Source organism: Beta vulgaris, chromosome 4 (genome assembly GCF_026745355.1).
Source record: "Beta vulgaris subsp. vulgaris cultivar EL10 chromosome 4, EL10.2, whole genome shotgun sequence".
NCBI lineage: Eukaryota > Viridiplantae > Streptophyta > Magnoliopsida > Caryophyllales > Amaranthaceae > Beta > Beta vulgaris.
In genome coordinates this window covers 60,429,212-60,448,909 of record NC_079205.1, presented here as the reverse complement: position 1 = coordinate 60,448,909, position 19,698 = coordinate 60,429,212, and the positions used below count along the sequence as shown (strand labels likewise).

The 19,698-nt window shown below is 35.3% G+C and overlaps 2 protein-coding genes and 1 pseudogene across 2 annotated transcripts; 1 reads left to right on the top strand and 2 right to left on the bottom strand.

Moving 5' to 3' along the window:
- Positions 1-254: 254 nt before the first annotated feature.
- On the bottom strand, positions 255-6,016 carry LOC125491576 (wall-associated receptor kinase-like 1; annotated as a pseudogene).
- A 3,274-nt stretch (positions 6,017-9,290) lies between these two features.
- Positions 9,291-12,260, top strand: LOC104890294 (uncharacterized). The gene has a single exon (XM_010675714.1). The coding sequence runs from the start codon at positions 9,291-9,293 to the stop codon at positions 12,258-12,260; it is 2,970 nt and encodes a 989-aa protein (XP_010674016.1).
- Positions 12,261-13,157: 897 nt separating this feature from the next.
- On the bottom strand, positions 13,158-14,833 carry LOC104902974 (probable serine/threonine-protein kinase WNK11). The gene has a single exon (XM_010690936.3). The coding sequence runs from the start codon at positions 14,831-14,833 to the stop codon at positions 13,211-13,213; it is 1,623 nt and encodes a 540-aa protein (XP_010689238.2). The 3' UTR covers positions 13,158-13,210.
- Positions 14,834-19,698: the final 4,865 nt, after the last annotated feature.

Genomic DNA, 19,698 nt, shown 5'->3' with positions numbered 1-19,698 from the left:
TTCTCTCTTTGATCCTCGTGTACATTTGACAATATCATTCGTGCAATAAAGTTTCTCAATTAATATGTAAAATTTCTTTTCTGACCTGCTGTAAGCACACATCATTTAAACTCTAAAGCCGTTCAAGATGAGCTACCTCTTAGGGGTCAGAGCTTAGAAGGAGTCTTGTTACATGTGTAGTGGATTTCTTTTAGAATTTTTGGATAAGAAATGTGTAGGGGAAGTTAAAAAGAAGACGATAGACAATTTGAGCCTTTACTCCCATCACACTGCAAACTGATTCACCAGCAAAATCATGATCTTCACCTGATGGATTATGAGCATGTACTTGAGCACAAAACAGAGCTAGTTACACCATTTCCCTGTATCAGCAATTACATATGTCACGATGTCGGAAAAAAAAAACAATTACATATGTCTACAGTATCCAAGTTCCGATGGTTTTGCTGAGCCCAAGTTCTTTTTTGGGGGGTTGGTAATGAAACTGAGATTATCCCTGTATCAGCAATTACAGCAACTATGGCACTGCCTTCTTAATTTGACAGAATGTACAAGATCAATACAGGAAAGAAAATTACACTCACCCCACTTAGACACTTACTACACGCCAAAACGAAACCAAACCAAAACCCAGCCTTAGCCCATACAGCTGCGTAATAACAGTCTAAATGTGTATGCCAATGACAACTAATAAGTGGAAATTGCAGAACTACAACTCTACAAGCGAAAGGAAGTACAGAAAACTCTAGCTCGTGATATCTACGTTCACAGTAACTTATGTATGGTTGTTGGCCCTTTTTGATAAATTAGTGTGGAATATATAGAGGTGACAGATCCAATTCAAGGTAAAGAACTATCTTCTTCTGTGTAAGATGAACAGGGAGGCAATAGACTATCACTTCTACTCACTTCAATTTCTGTGAATTTCTGCACACCAGCTTCTGGCTGAGTGTTTTGAAGTGAAATAGGCACATCTTCCAGTCTACTGATGACCTCCAACTGTAAAGCAACTTCTCTCATTGTTGGCCTTTCTTTCCCATCCATGTTCAAACACTGCTTAGCAAGATTGGCGGTGGTAAGGATGCTTTCTTTCTTACCCTCTTTTGCAACTCGGACAGCCAATATATCATACAAGCGCAAATTTTCCATAGCGGACAAAAACCACCACACTAGGCTCTGTCCGCGAAGAGAGTCAGTTCGACGAATAGCCTTTGACCCTGTCAAAAGCTCCACAAGAACCACCCCAAAGCTGTAAACATCACTCTTGTCAGTGAATTGGTGTGATCGAAAGTATTCAGGATCTAGATATCCAAATGTGCCTTGAACACAAGTGGTTAAATGAATTTCATCAGTAGCAATAGATCTTGATGTTCCAAAATCTGATAGTTTAGCTCTGTATTTCGCATCAAGAAGTATATTGGTGGATTTGACATCTCTATGGAAAATAGGCTGTGAGGTTGCAGAGTGCAAGTAAGAAAGAGCTCCGGCTAATTCTATAGCAATATGTAACCGTATTTCCCATGTAACCGGGAAATCTTCACTAGGATCATGGATACACTTAGAAAGAGTCCCGTTTGGAACAAATTCATAGACTAGCAGAGGAACTTGTGTCTCCAAACAACATCCTAATAGCTTGACTATATTTCTATGGTTGATTTGGGACAGAATAACCACCTCATTGATAAATTGACCCAACTGGCTTTGATCTCCTATCTTGGACTTTTTTATGGCAACAATATTTCCATCACTCAACATACCTTTATAAACTGTACCTTGACCTCCCTGACCAAGAACTCTGTCTTCATTGAAATTATCAGTAGCTTTCTCTAGCTCATCAGCAGTGAAAATTCTTGTTTTTTCTATCATACCATCCTTGGATGACATTTGCTGTCGCAACAAATAACCACCATTTTGTTTAAAGTTTTTAGCTCTTTCCATTATCTCCCTCCTCCTTCGAGCTAAAATGAAAAGCCAAAACCCACTGAGCAAGAAAAGTATAGATCCCAAGCCTAAGCCAAGTCCTGCAGAGCACAGACAATGTTTCAACAAGGCAGTTTTTTATTACTTCCATTCCACAATAATGTTCAAGCATCGTAACCAAGTTATTCTAGGCAAACAACTAATATAACTATCTCCGCTTATTGTGTTACATGACCAAACTAACAAGTACTGCTTTGAAAGATTTACCAAGACCAAAGAACAATTTCAAATTGTTAGCACGACAACCAGTTCCCTCTTTCCTGCCATCACCAAAATAACCAGTTGAGCAATGACACTCATAGCTACCTGGAATATTGACACAAGTGCCAGAACAAGGATTATTAGCCCCAGCACACTCATCAATATCTGAAAAAAGAGATAGCAATAGTCATATGGGGTCACATGATATGATCTGAATTTCCTAGTTGTCAAACAAAATAATAGCATGTAATTAGAGAGGGTGATTATGCTAACCTGTACACCCTGGACTAAGATAAGGATTACCCTGATACCCATGAAGACATTGGCATCGATATCCTACAACTCCGAGAACATGATCAAGATCAATGCAGGTTGTATTCTCTTAGCATACAAATGTAGTTGAGTTCTTCTGAGCATTTTTACACAGCTCATCAGGAATAAACCAGTCAAGTACCAGAGGCACGCTTTTCAGAGGTCCAGCATCTTGGAACCCCCTATATTTTAAGGTAGATTTTTCGAGTATGAAAGCATAGGTGCAATTCCCTGATGACATACTAGTGTTGTAATATATCTTTTCTAGGCTAGTATTCCAGACTCGTAAGCCCTTTGGAATAGGAGCTTCACAGCAACCAATCCCAGAACACATCTCATTAAGTAAATCCTCTTCTCTAGTACACAAGGCGACACAGCTAGTAACTTCCCGGCCACTAATTGTTTGTGCCTCGATCAATCCATAGTGATGGCAACCAGTGACCACAAACTTGTTGGAGGTGGATGACACGGCATAAGGTAGCCCTGCCAGACTTACGTTGTTCCAGGTGTTATGATCACCTGATTCTGTTAGAGCAGACTCGCAAGAAGCAGCAGCAGGACGGGCTGTAATTATCAACTGAGTATCGGATATATCAAGAACCTGTCTACCAGGAAGTCTAGGTACCGAGAAATTATTTTGTATGTCACAGACTATAACATAGTTATAACCCAAGGAACAGCCTCTCCCGATGCCAAAAGGATAGGGGATTGTTACATTCCCACATTCGCGTGGGCATCCAGACAGTGTAGTATTGGTGGCAGCAGTAAGCATGGTGGTTGGTTGTGACTGAGAGAAAGAGGCTCGCATTAGACATGGAAAAGCAAGCAGAAGCAATGTCAGAGACAATAAATTTCTTTTGGACATTGTACGTAGAGAAGCATCTATGCGACTACAGAAGAAGATATTTGTATGGGGAAAAAGAAAAAACAGACATTGTCAAGAGCAAGAAATTATACATATTGATGCCATACAGACGATACACGATGGGTAAATATAAACTCACCGGTATAAACATCAGCGCCAACATTTATAATAGATTTCTAATTCAAAGCATCCGGAAGGTCTACTACTTGACTATTAGAAACATAGACATTTTTAAATTAGCCACTTCAATGTACTTTATATTAATCCAAAACCAAAGAATATTAAATGGGTGGGAAAAGCAACATGTTTATGAATATACTAGTATTTAGTTATAGAAGAAACAAAGATAATTTTGATAATAAAGGTCACTTAGAGCACTAACATGAAATCATTTATACTTCTATTCTCCAACAAGCCAATCTGCACAAGGTCATAGTCCAATGGCATAGCTTCTCATTGAGTCTGCTTTTTGTAAATTAAAAATTAAAGGCAGAAAGTAAGTATGATTATTACCATAATATTTAGACAAAAGTGCATTATTAACAACCACTAACCAAAATTCTTGTGGTCCAAAATAACTTTTTCATATGTAGTACTCCCTCCGTCTTTTTTTATTTGCTACAAGCACTTTTTCACAAAGACCAAGGAGGGAGTGGGGATCATTGACATAAATGGAATTAACAAAAAAGCAAATAGGTAAATTGTGGGACCTATGTATTATATATGGAAATATTTACAAAATCAAGAAGGGAGTGATGGCAAATTTGTAAATAAAGTGTGGGACCTATGTACTATATATGGAAATATTTGCAAATGTAGCAAATAAATTGAAACACCCCTAAATGGCAAAATGTAGCAAATAAAAAAAGACGGAGGGAGTACTAATTAGCCAAGTTCTATAATACTAGTACATCTTTCCTACTAAAGTGCTACTCCCATTCTACTAGAATACGCTTTACGCGTTCCTTATCCCGGTTCATAATACACTTCACACTTCCATAATTAGAAACGGTTCATTAATATTTTCATTATATATTTCTTCCCTAAAACTTAAAAATCAGTGTCCGACCCATTCTCTCATTCAAACAAAAAACAATGCACTATCTCCTACAAAATCAACTATTTCAGCAAAATGTACTCATACTCCCTGTCTCCCTCCATTCTTTTTTAACCACATTTTGCACTATTCATATACCAACTTAGACGATTTTTATTGTTAACAAGATCCCAGTTTCTTACGTATAAATCACAAATGATAATAAAAGTGAAGTGTATGAATAGTGCAAAAGGATTTCGAGTAACATATAAACCGCTCATTACAAATTGGATTACAATGAAGGATTATCCTTTTCAATATAAATCGCTCATCAGAATACACTAACAAGTTATCTACTCAATTGAACTTTATCTCTCCTGCCAAGAAAGATTAGTTTGTTTCATGGAAAGCAACTTAATTGGATATAGCACTATTTTGCAGTGATTTAGTGCACATTATAATGACCTACAATGTGAGTGTCTATTCATACAATCATACTAGCAGAAGTGCTGGTTAGACATTAATCTTTAAATAATCTTGTAAAGACCTACCCACCTAAGTATAAAAGTCCAAACCTACATCTAGCTACTACAACCAATAATAATTTATTAGAAACCTAGGAAAATATCTATTAGGAAGGCATATAATAAACCTAGGAAGATCTATATAAAAGGAGAAAACTAAAAAAAATAGTTACTACAGATGAAGTTAGTTGGTGGAGCTTGCACTGCCAATAAGATCCTTATTAAAGAAGTCCAAGTGATCTCACAAAAATATTGTGGTGAGACCCATCTCGTAATGGATTTTGTGATACATAAAACACGTACGTACATTATGTTCGCTGATGTAAGAAAACCATAAGTAGATGAAAAGAAAGCATTCTCCAATCCTTCCTCCTGTTTCTTTAACTGCCATTGAACTGTAAACACTCACCAATAATACTAAAAAGCCACAGTTAAGCCCACCACATAACAGCACTAATATACCAACAGTTAATTGGACCTTATAGCACTACAACCAAAAAAAGAACCTCTAATGCAAATTTAATTTCTTGAACTCACTCTTGGCGATGTCTTTGCCACAATCTCAAATGAAGAATCCAAGATGGTATCTAACCATCAACGGCCTTTATTTCTGATTAGGTCTGGTCTGGTTGAATGTTCGGGTCAGCTTTTACCAGGATAAATGCCTCTAATAGTCTTATGAAGTTATGGTGGTGAGTTATTACCCTTTTTACTGATCTTTTAGATGATATTGGGGTCTTAAAATGGGATAGTATCAGTTTCGGGTGCCGAATCCCCATTATTTGCCAAATCCAACAAGTTGTAGTTTGACTAGTAGAAACATAACAGGGGGATCTGTAACTAAATTTCAGCCCAATTGACGTCTCCACAGTTCAAAAGATGGATCTAGAAATGTACATCCAGAATTATTGAGCCTTTTCCAGAAACTATTCTGACAAAAGATCAATGGAAGCAACAATAAACCAAGTAAGAGAAACAAAGGTCACAAAATAACATGTCAGCAAGCTCAAATCAGCTCAAAGAAAATGTAAGCAGGAATCACATACATGTAATTAAGTACAAACTATGCAAAAATCAGTCATCTGTAACACCTGACTCCTCATATAGAATGCTTACTTGGATTTGAAGCAGAATTCTTGATTAGCAGAGCTTCAAAATCTCTTCATAGCTGCAATCATCTTAATCAAGTGATTTGATAAACTTGGTCCATAGATGAGTCACTTAAGTTACCAGAAGAGGTCAGGCCGACAAGTATGCAAAAGTGCCGGCATCAGCTTCAGATCCCTTGCTAACCACAAGATCCCAATAAGATGATGCTTTTGATAATTCATAATTGAAAAATTATCCTCTAATGATCGTTTATAGGTACAATCATCAGGGAAGCAACCATCTTCCTCCATTTTGCTCAACAATAAAATAGCTTCACCCATGAGCCCTTTCTTGCACAAACTTTAATCAATATCGTATACATTCTATTATGAGGTTGAATCCCTCTAAATACAAGATCAGGAAAAAAAAACTTGCTGCATGTTCAAGTCTCCCAATCTCACACAAGCTTCCCATTAGGATACCATAGATGGAAATATCAATAGACAACATTATCCACCATGAGCTCGGATTCGTGTGAAGTTAGTGTGCAAGCAAAGAGGGAGTGTGTCGGCTATGCATAGTCCATTAATAAGAGTAGTACAGGTGACAAGATCAGTGCCATCCCTATCTGAAACATTTCTCGGAATAAATGAATAGCCTCATCAATGTTTCTTAACTTTCTAAATTTTGCAATGTCCCTGAATAATACTAGTATAGTAGTATTAAAAGTAACAAGTCATGCAATCAGATACTATACCTACATCTTCCATCTGACTACAAAAACAATAACCAACGAGTAGACAAGTACTGAATTTTAACCATGACTTGTCTAGAATGATTTGTGCTTCATCAATACTCCGGTGCAACATTATTGTCCAACAACTAATCTAACATATATTCAGCCTCTACACGAAAGCCAAGTTGTAGACACCTCAAACTAAGGAGATATAAGTGACAACATTGGGTTTAATCCATCTTCCTGAGCTAAGAGCACCCGCATTGTCGCGTGTGCTAGAAACCCCTTTGATCATAGCACCATACTACCATAGGTAACAATGTTAGGTTGGAAACCAAGCTTTACAATTCTATCAAACATCTTAGGGGCAGTTCACCACAGTGGATAAAGCCATTAATTGAGGTTTTAAAGACTATGTTACTTGGACTCTTCGTTTTATTTCAAGTACCCGTGTCGGATCCTCGACACTCGGACATGGTATAACTTAACTCTTAGACATTTCATTTTGGGCCAAAATCATTGAGAGCTTTCACAAAATAGCCGAATCAAACACTTGAACGTGTACCCATGTTAGACGTGGGTACCGAATCCTGGGTAACATAGATTAAAGAGTCCTTAAACTATAAAGTAAGGAATTCCCCCAACCTCTTCTATATTTAGAACCTCGAAAAAGCAATTTTTAGATTTCTCGTCTACTCGTCGAGCATTTTTGGTATTAAATATGGTTCCCCCAGTGATCGTAGTTCCGATTTATAAGTAAGCATCTCTTGTAAAATATGAGCAACACAAATCAACGTGGCCACGAATAGTAGCAACAGTTGGTAAGAATACCTAGAAAATGCAATCGAGAGAATTAACTCAGAATCAAGCTGCCTGGAGAGAGAGACAACGGTAGAATGAAGTAAAAGGCATTTCAATTTGGAAATAACAGTGAAGAGGATGATACAAGAAGAAAATTGGGGAAATTTGGATTATAAACCCTAATTTTGCATTTTTCGTCAACTCTATGAACAAAATTACAGTAATTTCGGGAATTTTACGGAAATTGAAGACGAGAAATGATTAAGGATTGAAGATTAACATAACAAAGAGAGGAAGAAAGCTACCAATTAATCGACGCTTCATAGTTCATACTTATATTTGACACAAAACGAAATACTAATGTCAGGAAATTTTCGACATTTGCCTGATCGTGTAACTTGATTAATAGTAGTATCAAAGGGCAAAAGTGATGATTAGAGTTGTAAACTTGTGAAGTTGTGATTGTTCTTTCTCAACTTGTGTTATGGCCTTATGGGTTAGACTTTGCACTTGTTTTGAACTCTTGAATGACCGACCTCCTAGCCGTACTAGGCTACTACATTTTTTTTTCGTGTCAGTAATTTCAAAAAATACAATAATTTTCAATATAAGTACATGATAATTATAATTTTCTTAATTTCTATGTTGAAAGTGACACGAGAAGTAAAATAGGACGGAGGAAGTATGATTTATGGGTTAAATTTTGCACTTGTCTTGATCCAAATCTCAACTCTTTTTTTAGTCAATTTGTACTTTTGGATTCTTTTGTGTAATAATTAAAGAAATTGATAAATTCGTGTATAAGATCTTATTACTTTTAATTAAATGTCAGCAAGAGTCGAATAGGCTCATTTGTACTTAAGCTCGTCATCATCCACTACCTTGATATCTTTCTTTCTAACACAATTTATGCGCAGAACTCAACCTACAATTTTAGTATTAACTGCATTTAATTATTCTACTTAATTGTCTATAGTACTCCCTCCGTTTTTTTTAGATGTAACATTGGACTTTTCACATTTGCCGAGGCACAACTTTGACCAATAATATCTCCAATTGTATAAAAGTAAAAATTATAAAAAATATATATTTGGAAAGTGTATACCGTGACGAATCAAACAAGATCCCACATGACTATATTTTTTCTTATGTATAAATAACAATCAGTGGTCAAAGTGTATTGGATGAATAGTGTCCAAAGTCAATATGTTACATCTAAAAAAAAACGGAGGGAGTATTACGTAAGAGTAATCTTTTTTTTTTTTTTGAGGGGACGTAAGAGTAATCTTAATGTTGTTTTCACTCATTACAAGTTTAAGTCATGTCTGTAATTATTATCTTCCATTTTTCCAATCATCTATTTCGAAATTCGACTTCAAATCTATCTTTCTTGAAAATTCAATTATAGTCAATTCTTTCCGACATTTTGATTTGACCACTTGAAATTTAATTATTGTACTAAATCATTTGTCTATTCAAATGGTGTAAAGATTATAAGCAGAATCATGAAATTAGCTGGGAAAAAGGGCTGGAGAAGTGTGGGGAAATTCAAGCCAATCTACCAGTCGAGCATGGCGGGATAGCTGATGAGAAAGTTAAGAAGGAAGTAAGAGAAATGGTAGACATTCAATTACAATATTGGCAACAAATTAAAGAGTTAAAAGCAAATGGAGGGCGTGGGAGGATTCTAACTCCAAATGGTTCTTCAGAAAGGCAAAACGACGAAAGCGTCGAAATGAGATCTTAATGATTAAAACTGCAGAGGGAAACTGGGTTTCAAACAAGGATGACATTCATCAGGAGATCCTAAATCCTTTTTTTCGCATATATCAGGGCGCTCATCATGATGATAATTACTGGGAAGAACTTGGATCTATCCAAAATCTCATCCCTCAAATAACCCTCGAACAGCAGCTCAACCTAGTCAAACCGATCACATTAGAGGAAGTTAAGCAAGTGATTTTTCAAATGGGCAGTCTCAAAGCCCCAGGGCCGGATGGAATCCCAGCTATGTTTTATCAGAAATATTGGTCTATAGTGGGGAAAGATATCTGGCAAGCGGTATCTCATTTTTTCTCTTCGGGATTTCTTCTTAAAGAGTGGAACTATACCAACATTTGCCTAATTCCGAAGAAGGAGAGACCAGAAGAAGCTAGCCAATTCCGACCAATAAGCATGTGCAATGTGATATATAAAGCTATATCAAAGCTTATCTCCAACAGACTTAAACCGATTTTGAAAAGTGTTGTCTCTCCTTATCAAAATGCTTTCGTCCCGGGGAGGCTCATGTCAGATAATTGTCTCATTGCACATGAACTAGTGAGTGGTATCAAGCAACGGACGAGGGGAAAGCAATATTATGCTGCTCTAAAAATCGATATGTTCAAAGCTTACGATAAGGTTGACTGGAACTTCCTCCACTGGCTTCTCACCCAGATGAAAATTCCAGCTATTTGCTGTCACTGGATCATGCAGTGCGTCACCACCGTCTCGTACTCCATTCTCATAAACGGAGAGCCTTCGCAGAGGTTCAACCCCACTTGTGGCCTTAGACAGGGAGATCCTTTATCTTCATATCTTTTTATTCTTGTCATGGAAATTCTATCTAGATTTCTAACGAAAGCTTCTGAGGAAAAAATCATTCAAGGCATAAAACTTTCTAGAACAGGGCCGTCGATTTCTCACTTATTTTTTGCAGATGATGCCCTAATATTCTTCAAAGCCTCACCAGAATCATGTGCAGGGGTCAAAAGCATACTAGAAAGATTCAGTAGATTATCAGGAGAAGTAATCAACTTTAATAAATCTCTCATTATGTTCAGCCCCAATACGCCAATAGGGAGTCGACAACAAATGAGGGGAATTGTTAATACTCCTGATGCCGAGTCAATCGGGAAATATCTAGGATGCAATGTCGAGGTGAATGGAAGATCATCTAGGCAATTCCTTCCTCTAGTGGAAAAAGTTGAGAATCGACTTTCAAGCTGGCATCATCTTTCCCTATCCATTGCAGGAAGAATGCTTCTCATAAACAGTGTTCTTTCTATGCTCAGCCTCAATATCCTTAGTGTGTTCCTCATTCCAAAGACAATAGCAGACAGGTTAAACTCAATTTTTGCCCGATTCCTTTGGGCGGGGACACGGGAAGCAAAACCAATTTACTGGAAGAGCAAGGATACTCTAGAACTTCCGAAGGGGAGTGGAGGTCTGGGAATACGCAATGTACATCTGTTTAATAAAGCGCTTCTGGCAAAGCAAGCAACTAGGATCCATAACTCTCCTCAATTGTTGATTTCTCGGGTCTACTGTGCCAAATACAAAAACACCCCGGTGAACATGATTATGCAAAAACATAAGATAGGAAGAGTGACTTGGGGATTCCGGGGGCTCTGCAGGTCGATTAAAGATTGTTCACAAGGTTTTATCAAATTGATAGGGGATGGAGCCACCACTAATATTCTGGAAGACAAATGGTTAAGGGGTGGGTCCATTAAGTTGAAATCGGGCATCAGTCTCGAAAATTTGGGTCTGCATCAAGTAAGGGATCTAATGTGTCCAGAAAATAATTCATGGAATGCACAGCTCATATGGAGGACTTTCTCTCCTGAAACCTCAATCAGGATTTTGTCTACATACCTCCCACAAGAATCATTCCAAGACCAATATGCATGGAGTGAGTCCAAATCAGGATCGGTAAGAGTGAAGGATATGTATATACATCTTTTAAATCAAAGAGGAGAGCTTAAAGAAGGAAAAAATCGCACTCCTTTTTGGAGTAAGTTATGGGCATCAAATCTTAGACCTAAATGGAAAATCTTCGTTTGGAGGATTATTAATAACGCCATTGCCACAAACTACAATTTGAGAAAACGCAACATTCCCGTATCTCCAACTTGCTATTTGTGTCATCAGCAGGAGGAGGATGACAAACATCTGTTTAGAGATTGTGAAATATCTGCCCGTGTCTGGTTAGGCTCTTCCCTTGGCATCATAACGTCTTCGAGTCACATTATTCCGCTGGCAGATTGGATATGTAATTTCCTGAGGTTATTTTGGAAGGAAGATGGAATCAATTCGGGAAGAGCCACCGAGTTCGTAGTAATTCTTTGGTCAATTTGGATCCATAGAAATGATATCGCCTTCAAACAAATAAATAAGGACCCTTCTATGATTATTCATAGAAAAATCGCCCTCCTAAAAGAATGGGAGGAGAGCAAAAATATTACGGCAACTTCTCGAAAAAGTGGCGATGAATCAAGAGAAGCTCAGCAGGATGTCCCTATTTCCCACGACGCAAACCAACAACAAGATTTGTGCGTTGTGGCAGTTGATGGAGCCTGGAAGTGTTACAAGGATAAGTTTCCAAGAGCAGGAATCGGATGGGCAGCAAGGGTGAATGGTTTGAATGTTTTCGAAGGTAATGCTATAGTTGTCACCTCTTCGTCCATACAAACAGAAGCTTACGCTGTATACAGGGGTATACTCGAAGCAAAAATGAGAGGAATACAACACATCCAGATTCACACGGATTCAGTGGAAGTTATCAGAGCAATTGATAGCCAACATCAACCTTTCGAGATTGCCACCCTAGTTCATGATATCAGAGCCCTATGTAGGGGGTTTAGTTATTGTAGAATAAAGAAAACCAGTAGAATGGAGGTCACTCTAGCGCATAGTTTAGCAGTAGCAGCTAGACAGGGTAAGTTAATAAGCTAATCAGTTTGTTTGTACTTGTCGCCAAAAAAAAAAAAAAATCATTTGTACTTTAGTCGCAATTAGGGTTCGATCAATATTCTCTTCTTTCTACCATCTGAATATTGCCCCCTCCTTTAAAAACAGGTAATTAAAATAAAAACTTTTATTACGTGCTTTCTCTCATGATCGTGTTTGGTGATCTGGGTATGTTTTTTTATAGTTATGGTTTTCAGGTAATTTGATATGATTGTTGTCATAAAATATGGTCTTTGATTTCAATATACTACTTCATGAATCATATATATGTACATTTTTTTAGATATACTACTTTTTATAATCTGAACAACAAGAAATTCAAATGGTTTTGAATTACACAAAGCTCAATATAATATACTAGAGCCATCATCTTCCACAACTGTTCTTCCTGTGTTCGATTCTTGTAAAAGGTATGTGGGGAAAGGGGGTAATGAACTATGAAGGGTTTGTTTGATCCTTTGATTGGACACCATTCTTGTACCAAAATAAACTTCGATTTATGTTTTCAACCATTAATATATTTGATTATCAATAAGTAAAAATTATACAAAGTTGATATTAAGAAGATAGTTGAGATGCATATAACAACATCCCACATGCGCATACTTTTTCTACAATATTATAAATCACTAAAGACAATCAAAGTGTAACATGTGAATAGTAAATACTATGCAAACGGTGCAACTATTTCTAAACCAAGGAAGTACAAGAGAGGGAAGTGTTGTTCCATTTCATGTACAGTAGAAGTTAGAGAAGAAAACAATAGGCATCATATTAAACCAGCAAAAAAAGAGACAAGTTCACTGAACTAATAAGGGATGTGTTCACTATTAAATTTCATAGCATGAATTAAGCACTGTCATATACTAAAACTATTGAATTTCATAGCATGAATTAAGTACTACAATATACTAAAACCAAACACAAACATTAACCTAAAATCTATTCTGGCAAAGAAACAACAGCTTCCTAAGTTGCGATCTAGAATGCGCCTTAGCTACCACTTTGCTACACTTCCTTTCATCTATTCTCATTGCCTCTGTATCTTGTTTGTTTATGCATATATTCCTCAGTGCATCAGCAGAAATTCTGGGCATAATTGAATGATAATCTTCACTTTCATTCGCGCCTTTACACTTCAAATCATCCTGCAGCACTAAATCCTGGTGAACCTGCAGCACTAAATCAGGGTGAACCTGCAGCACTAAATCGTGGTCTGCACCAGATTTACTCTGTGCAAGTACTTGAGAATCAACACTGGGAGGTTTGGATGATTTTTCAAGCTTACAGTAACCATTCACAATTTCTGTAACCATTCCTTCCATAATTTCAGTTATCAGTGCTGCATCTTCAACTGATAACTCGAGCTCCTTCACCATCTCTTCCATAACAGATTCACATGTATCAGTTTCGATAAAGAAAACGAACTCAATCTTTTCTCTATGACCTCTAACATCAACAGTCCATAATGTCATTGATATTGAATCCTTCTCCTTTAACACCTTCCCATCTAACTTCAAGAACTTATCCTTACTGACAACTGCTTTCGCTATCTCAACAGGAGCAGCAGCTGATAAACTAGGTAATGAACTAGCCACCTCAGGTTTACCAGATGATGAACAGACAGATGATGAACAGACAGATTCAGATGTCATGCTCAGAGTTTTACTAGATGCTATGGATGATCCACTATCACTCGATGCAAGGAACGGATCATTCAGAAGATCAATTGCAGACGGTCTCTCAGACGCAGGACCCAAACACTTCTCAATGAACTGTTTCACCTGTAAATCAGTCACTTTGCCAAGAGCAGCAGGCTTTACTCCAGAAATAATCTTCTTATAAATCTGACAAGAACTAGTACACTCACTATATGGTAATTCCCGTGTAACCATCTGAAGTAAACACATCCCGAAAGAATAGATATCAACGAGTTGATCATACTCATCATCAAAAAGCTCCGGTGCCATAAACTCTGGCGTACCACCAGCACCACGAGTAGCAGGAGTACCTTGTTGAAGCATTGCTGCAAGTCCAAGATCACCAATTTTCACCTTACCCGAATTTCCATTAATAAAGATGTTATCACACTTAAGATCTCTATGAATAATCGGAGGATTATGACAGTGAAGATAATCTAATCCTTTTAAAATCTGTCTAGCCCAATTCTTGATTGCCTTTGTATCAACACCATTATGTTTCTTGCGATATTGACTCATATCTCCTGAAGTGAACAACTCAGTAATCATGTTAACTGTCTTCTTCTCATTATCAATCCAAGAATAAAAACATCTCATGATGTTTTCATGCTTTAAAGACTTCAAAAGATTGGCTTCTGAACATACATTCTGAAGATGTTTTTGTGACTTAAAAATCTTCTCTGTTAACTCAACTTTACTCCAAGCAATCTCTAAACCATTAACTTCATCAAAACCTTTGTAAACTGTTTTAAACGCCCCTTCTCCTAGGACTTCCTCGTACCTTACATAACGTCCTGTTGGATCTTTCTCGACAACCTCCAACTCTTCAATGTCGTCTTCTTGTAAACTCGAACCCATGATTAACCTCTCGAAACACGAAAGCGAAACACGAAAGCACGTACGAGAGTTTAGAACTAGAGTTGGTTTGTTTCCTTCAAAAGTGATCGATCAGATGAAGTACTGCTTCTTAATAAACACTTAAAGAACAGAGAATGAAGATTTGAAACGGCTGATTTTTGATGAACTGGGTTGTAGATTTGTTGTTTGGAAATCCATAAAAATAAAATAAGGTAAGTAAAGATATGATTTTGTGGTTAACAAAGAGAGGGAGGTTTGAGAACAAAAAAGAAAGATGGTTGTTTTATGGTAGCGTGAGTTAGTTTTTTTTGACAAGAATGTGAGTTAGTTGATGATGAAATAATCAGAGAAAAATTGGTTTAGGACTTTAAGTGACTATTTATATAGGTGTTTGAATCCTCTAGTGTTTGAGTGAACTCGAGAGAATTCGAACTCACCTATATAGAAGTAGGGTTTATGACTCTATGTGATTTTGGATAATATTTCCTAGTCCGATAATAATTAGGAGTCTTAACGAATTCAAGCTGTTTTAGTATTCGTCAGTTTTTTGAAGGAAATCCTATCAACAGAGAGTCCAAATCCTCTATAAAATATGGTGGTATCTAAACTATATATTTTAAAATTAATGGCTCGTATTGATGGTAATGGGAAAATAAGGAGGTGTGTATTTTGATTAAAAAAAATCAGGAGAGATTTTGAAAACATAATACATGAGTCATTGATTTCTTATTCAATAATTGATATTTGCTCGAACTCTACCTTTTTTTTTTTTTTTGAGAGAGAAATTTCATTAATTGAAGGCCAAACGACATCTACAATAGATATTAAAGAAAAACAAGATACAATTAAACAAGGTTAAATCAAATTCGTCTTCGAAGAAACTATAATGAACCAGATCGAGCAATACAGCGCAGCCCCCTTGAAGTCTATCATTCTGACATAGTTTGGGAAGAGCATTCTTGATCGAGCCATGTTAACCGCATCCGAGATTCCAATACCTTCATATTGAGTTTTGAACTTCAACCAATAAGAACAATTTCTCATACCTAAAAACAAAACAACCACACTCACAGCTCCCATAGGGGAGAAGGAGATCTCCAGAACAGAGACTAAAAACCCCATAACAGGGTTTGAAGAAATCTAATAAAGAGATATTAATTTATTCAACAAAACAAGAAAATAAACTAAAAACTGAAAATAAAAGGAATAAGGGGGCTCCTGCTACTTGTGCTGCTGGTGGTAATCAAAAGGAACTGTAGAGAATCCAAACACGTAATAAAAAAAATCAAAACACATAATAAAAAAAATCAATGACTCAAATATTTATCTTTTTAAAATCCCTCCTATTTTTTATCATCAAAATCCATACCCTAATTTTTCCTGTCATATCAGGTACATATAATTAAAAGGGTTAGATTATCTTCATTGTCATAAATCATAATCCTCCTATTGTAATTATTTTTATTCTAAATACTCTAATAGTTACTTTAATAGTATCTCCTATATGTTATTTTGTAAGGTTGACTAAAAATATTTTATTTTTGTTATTATTTTATTGCTTCTAATTATAGACTTAATATGTAAATGATTTGAAAAATACCCTATTAAAATCATCTCAATATCTTAATCCCAAATCAAAACGACTAGGTTGTGTTGACGCAAATAGACCCATTGTGACATGACCTGTTTGTTACCTCTAGTTGTAACACTATTTGATAGTATGAATTTTTGTACAAAAAGTAATATATTGAATCACAAATATAATTATATTAAATTAAAAAGATACTATAAAAAAAGCTAACATTATAGGGGATTGGACTATACTATCTGGCCTGCCCTATTAACTCAGTTCATCTATATGATATATGGCAACATAGAGGGGATATATGACAACATATAGAGAACACCAAAAATAGAAAAGAAAAAGGGGTACTTATAACTACGGGTCTGTTTTCCACAACTTATTTTCAGTTCAGTTCAGCTCTGGACAATACTTTTACTCTCACATATCACTATTCATTTCAGTTCAGTTTAATTTAATTCAGTTCAATTCAATTCAGTTCAATTAAGATGTTTTATGCCGAAGAGAACAAATCCTACTAGCTTCATTTAAATGAGGGAGGAGAATACCACATTTAAATTGAACATCAGTTTTTTGGAAAAACAAAATGCAAAGACAATTCTTACACACAATAATTAATATATATTTTCTATATGTTTTTGCAGACTTGCGTACATATAAGGCTAGTTAGTAAATTAGGGTAAAAGTAAGACAATATTTGTAATATAATAATAACAATTTGTCAAACTCAATCATAACTAAATATAAAAAAAAACTCAATTATAAGTTCAGAACTACACTTAGGCCCCATGATCTACAAACTAGATCATGAGGAGAGAGGGAGAAAAATATAATAAAGAATTAGGATAGAGAAAAAAGAGGAGTGAGAGAAGGATGATCAGATCATTACAATGATCTGATCATTGTTGGATCATAGTCAAAGGTTATGAAAGAGAATAGATAGTAGGCCTCATGCATGGTGAGTTGGCATCAATCTAATGGTATTAAAAAAAGTAATCCAATGGTTAAAAAGTCCAAAATTGTAGATCATTCATTGTGGGTAAGAAAAGCATAAAAATTAATGATAGATCATAAGTGAGGTGGAAGAGAGAGAAAATATTAAAATAATTAATGATCCAAATTTTTGGATCAACCATTGTCTATGCTCTTAAAATCACAAGTCTTTGTTCAAATTAGGTACAAACAAAAAAAAAAAAATAGTCCTTCCTCTCTCTTCTTCTTCCCCCACTCTTAAAATTCTAGTGTTTTTTCAATCAGTTCGAGACTGTCACCATCATTCATGATTATATAAGCCCCAATTTTAATTTTATGCACTCTTTTTTTTCTACTTTTTGTTAATAATAATCCCTTTTTACCCTCTCCAAGTACACTTAGTGAGAATTTAATCATTTAGTCTCTCTGATGAGAGCTTAAAGTTTGGTTTTTACTATTTGTATCAAAGATCTTGTTTATTGATGACACTAGTTTTTGGACCCGTGCAAAATGCACGGGAAGTTTTTATTCAATAAATATACTTATATTTTAATGGTAATGATTGCCTATTTTTTAAAAGTGATTGCATTCAAATATGATATATTAATATGATGTACAAATTCACAAACAATTAATAAAATAGTAAACAAATTTAATTGTAAACTAAACAATTAACTATATTAACTATGTTACATAATAAAATCATCACACTGGGTAAATAATTTAAAGTACGCGTTACCCATCTAAGTAAAGTTTGCAACGAATTACTTCTTACAATTACGAATGTTAGCTCAACTATATGTGCATGCATACCCAAATATTTACACTCCCATGAAACTTATTTGAGGATTAAAAGATAATTTATAATTATTTATTAGAAATTTTTAAGAACTTCAATAGTAATTTAATTAATAAATATATTTTATCCATTCTAAAATACACAAAACACTTGTTGTTTTAGGATATTTCATAATAAATGACACGTTACTTTAATTGAAAATTACTCCCTCTGGTTTTATTAGTTTGCCCACTTTCCTTTTTGAGCTATCCCTTATTAGCTTATACATTTTTTTTTTTCTATTTTTTTGGAATGGTCTCACTATTTGTTTATTATTATCTTAACTTTCTCACTCAATTTTTGTTGGCCCACAACATATACGATATGCCTATAAATTAATAATTTATCTTTCCTTCTATGACCCACATATCTATTTCTTTTAAAACTCTATGTCGATCCTTTCATTAAAAAAAAAAACTCTATGCCGAAAGTAGTGGGTAAACTATTAAAACATGGAGGGAGCACTTCTCTCTATCTCAATCTTTAACTCTATCTTCATCACATGAGTTCCTCTTTTTATTTTTCTCTCTCTCTATCCTCTCCTTAATCCTTGCCCCCCAGGCCCCATGTTTCATTTATTTTATAATAAATGACATATTCATTAATAATTTTAATCTCTATGATGCAGTTAACTTAGCAAATAATTTTGCTAATATTTTTTAACTTTTAGTAAAGATTTTTCTTATAGATAATTTGTCTTACTCCTAGACGTGTTTTCTCGTTAAACTGGTCCCACTTGTTATTTCCTAAATCATATACCATATCCAAACACACAAATAGGTAATATTGATCATATTCTCTTCAAACGTTATGTTTACGGCTCACACCATCCTCTATTCTACTGAATTTCCTTATCCATTAAAAAAAAGCATCCAACAAAATTCTTGATCTTAATCCTTTTTCCTTAAATCTAAATTAAAGACATCAATTTTGGACAATTCAGGCAAAGCAAACAACGCTCTCTATCTTTTATTAGATTTTGTTAAACTTTGAAGTGCAATCCCCCAACTTTGCATGTCGTTTTAATTTTCTTTAATTTATTTTGATATCTGAGCTGATGAATTCTATGGATTTGAAGGTGATTTTAGAGAAGAAGGACATAAAGAATTGAGTCCAAGTTTGAGACGATTTCTTGCCGTTATCAATTATTAATTTATGTTTCCAAGGATATACTTTTTTATTCATGTTGCCTTCTATCTTGTGTCATCGTGCAAGTTATCACTTATCCCTTCAATAATGAATTTCATTATACTTCGTCTTAATTGTTTTTATTCTGTTTTACTATATTATTTTGGAATTTGTTCATCGTTTCTTCTACATTGTTTAATCAAATATGCTAATACATATTCATAAATTGATTTACCTGTAATATTCGGATTTTAATTAGCTTTGTTATTTGAAATTATTTAGGATTTACGCATCCATAATTATACATCGTTTAGTTGTTAATTAGTTGGGTTCATTGCAAGCTTT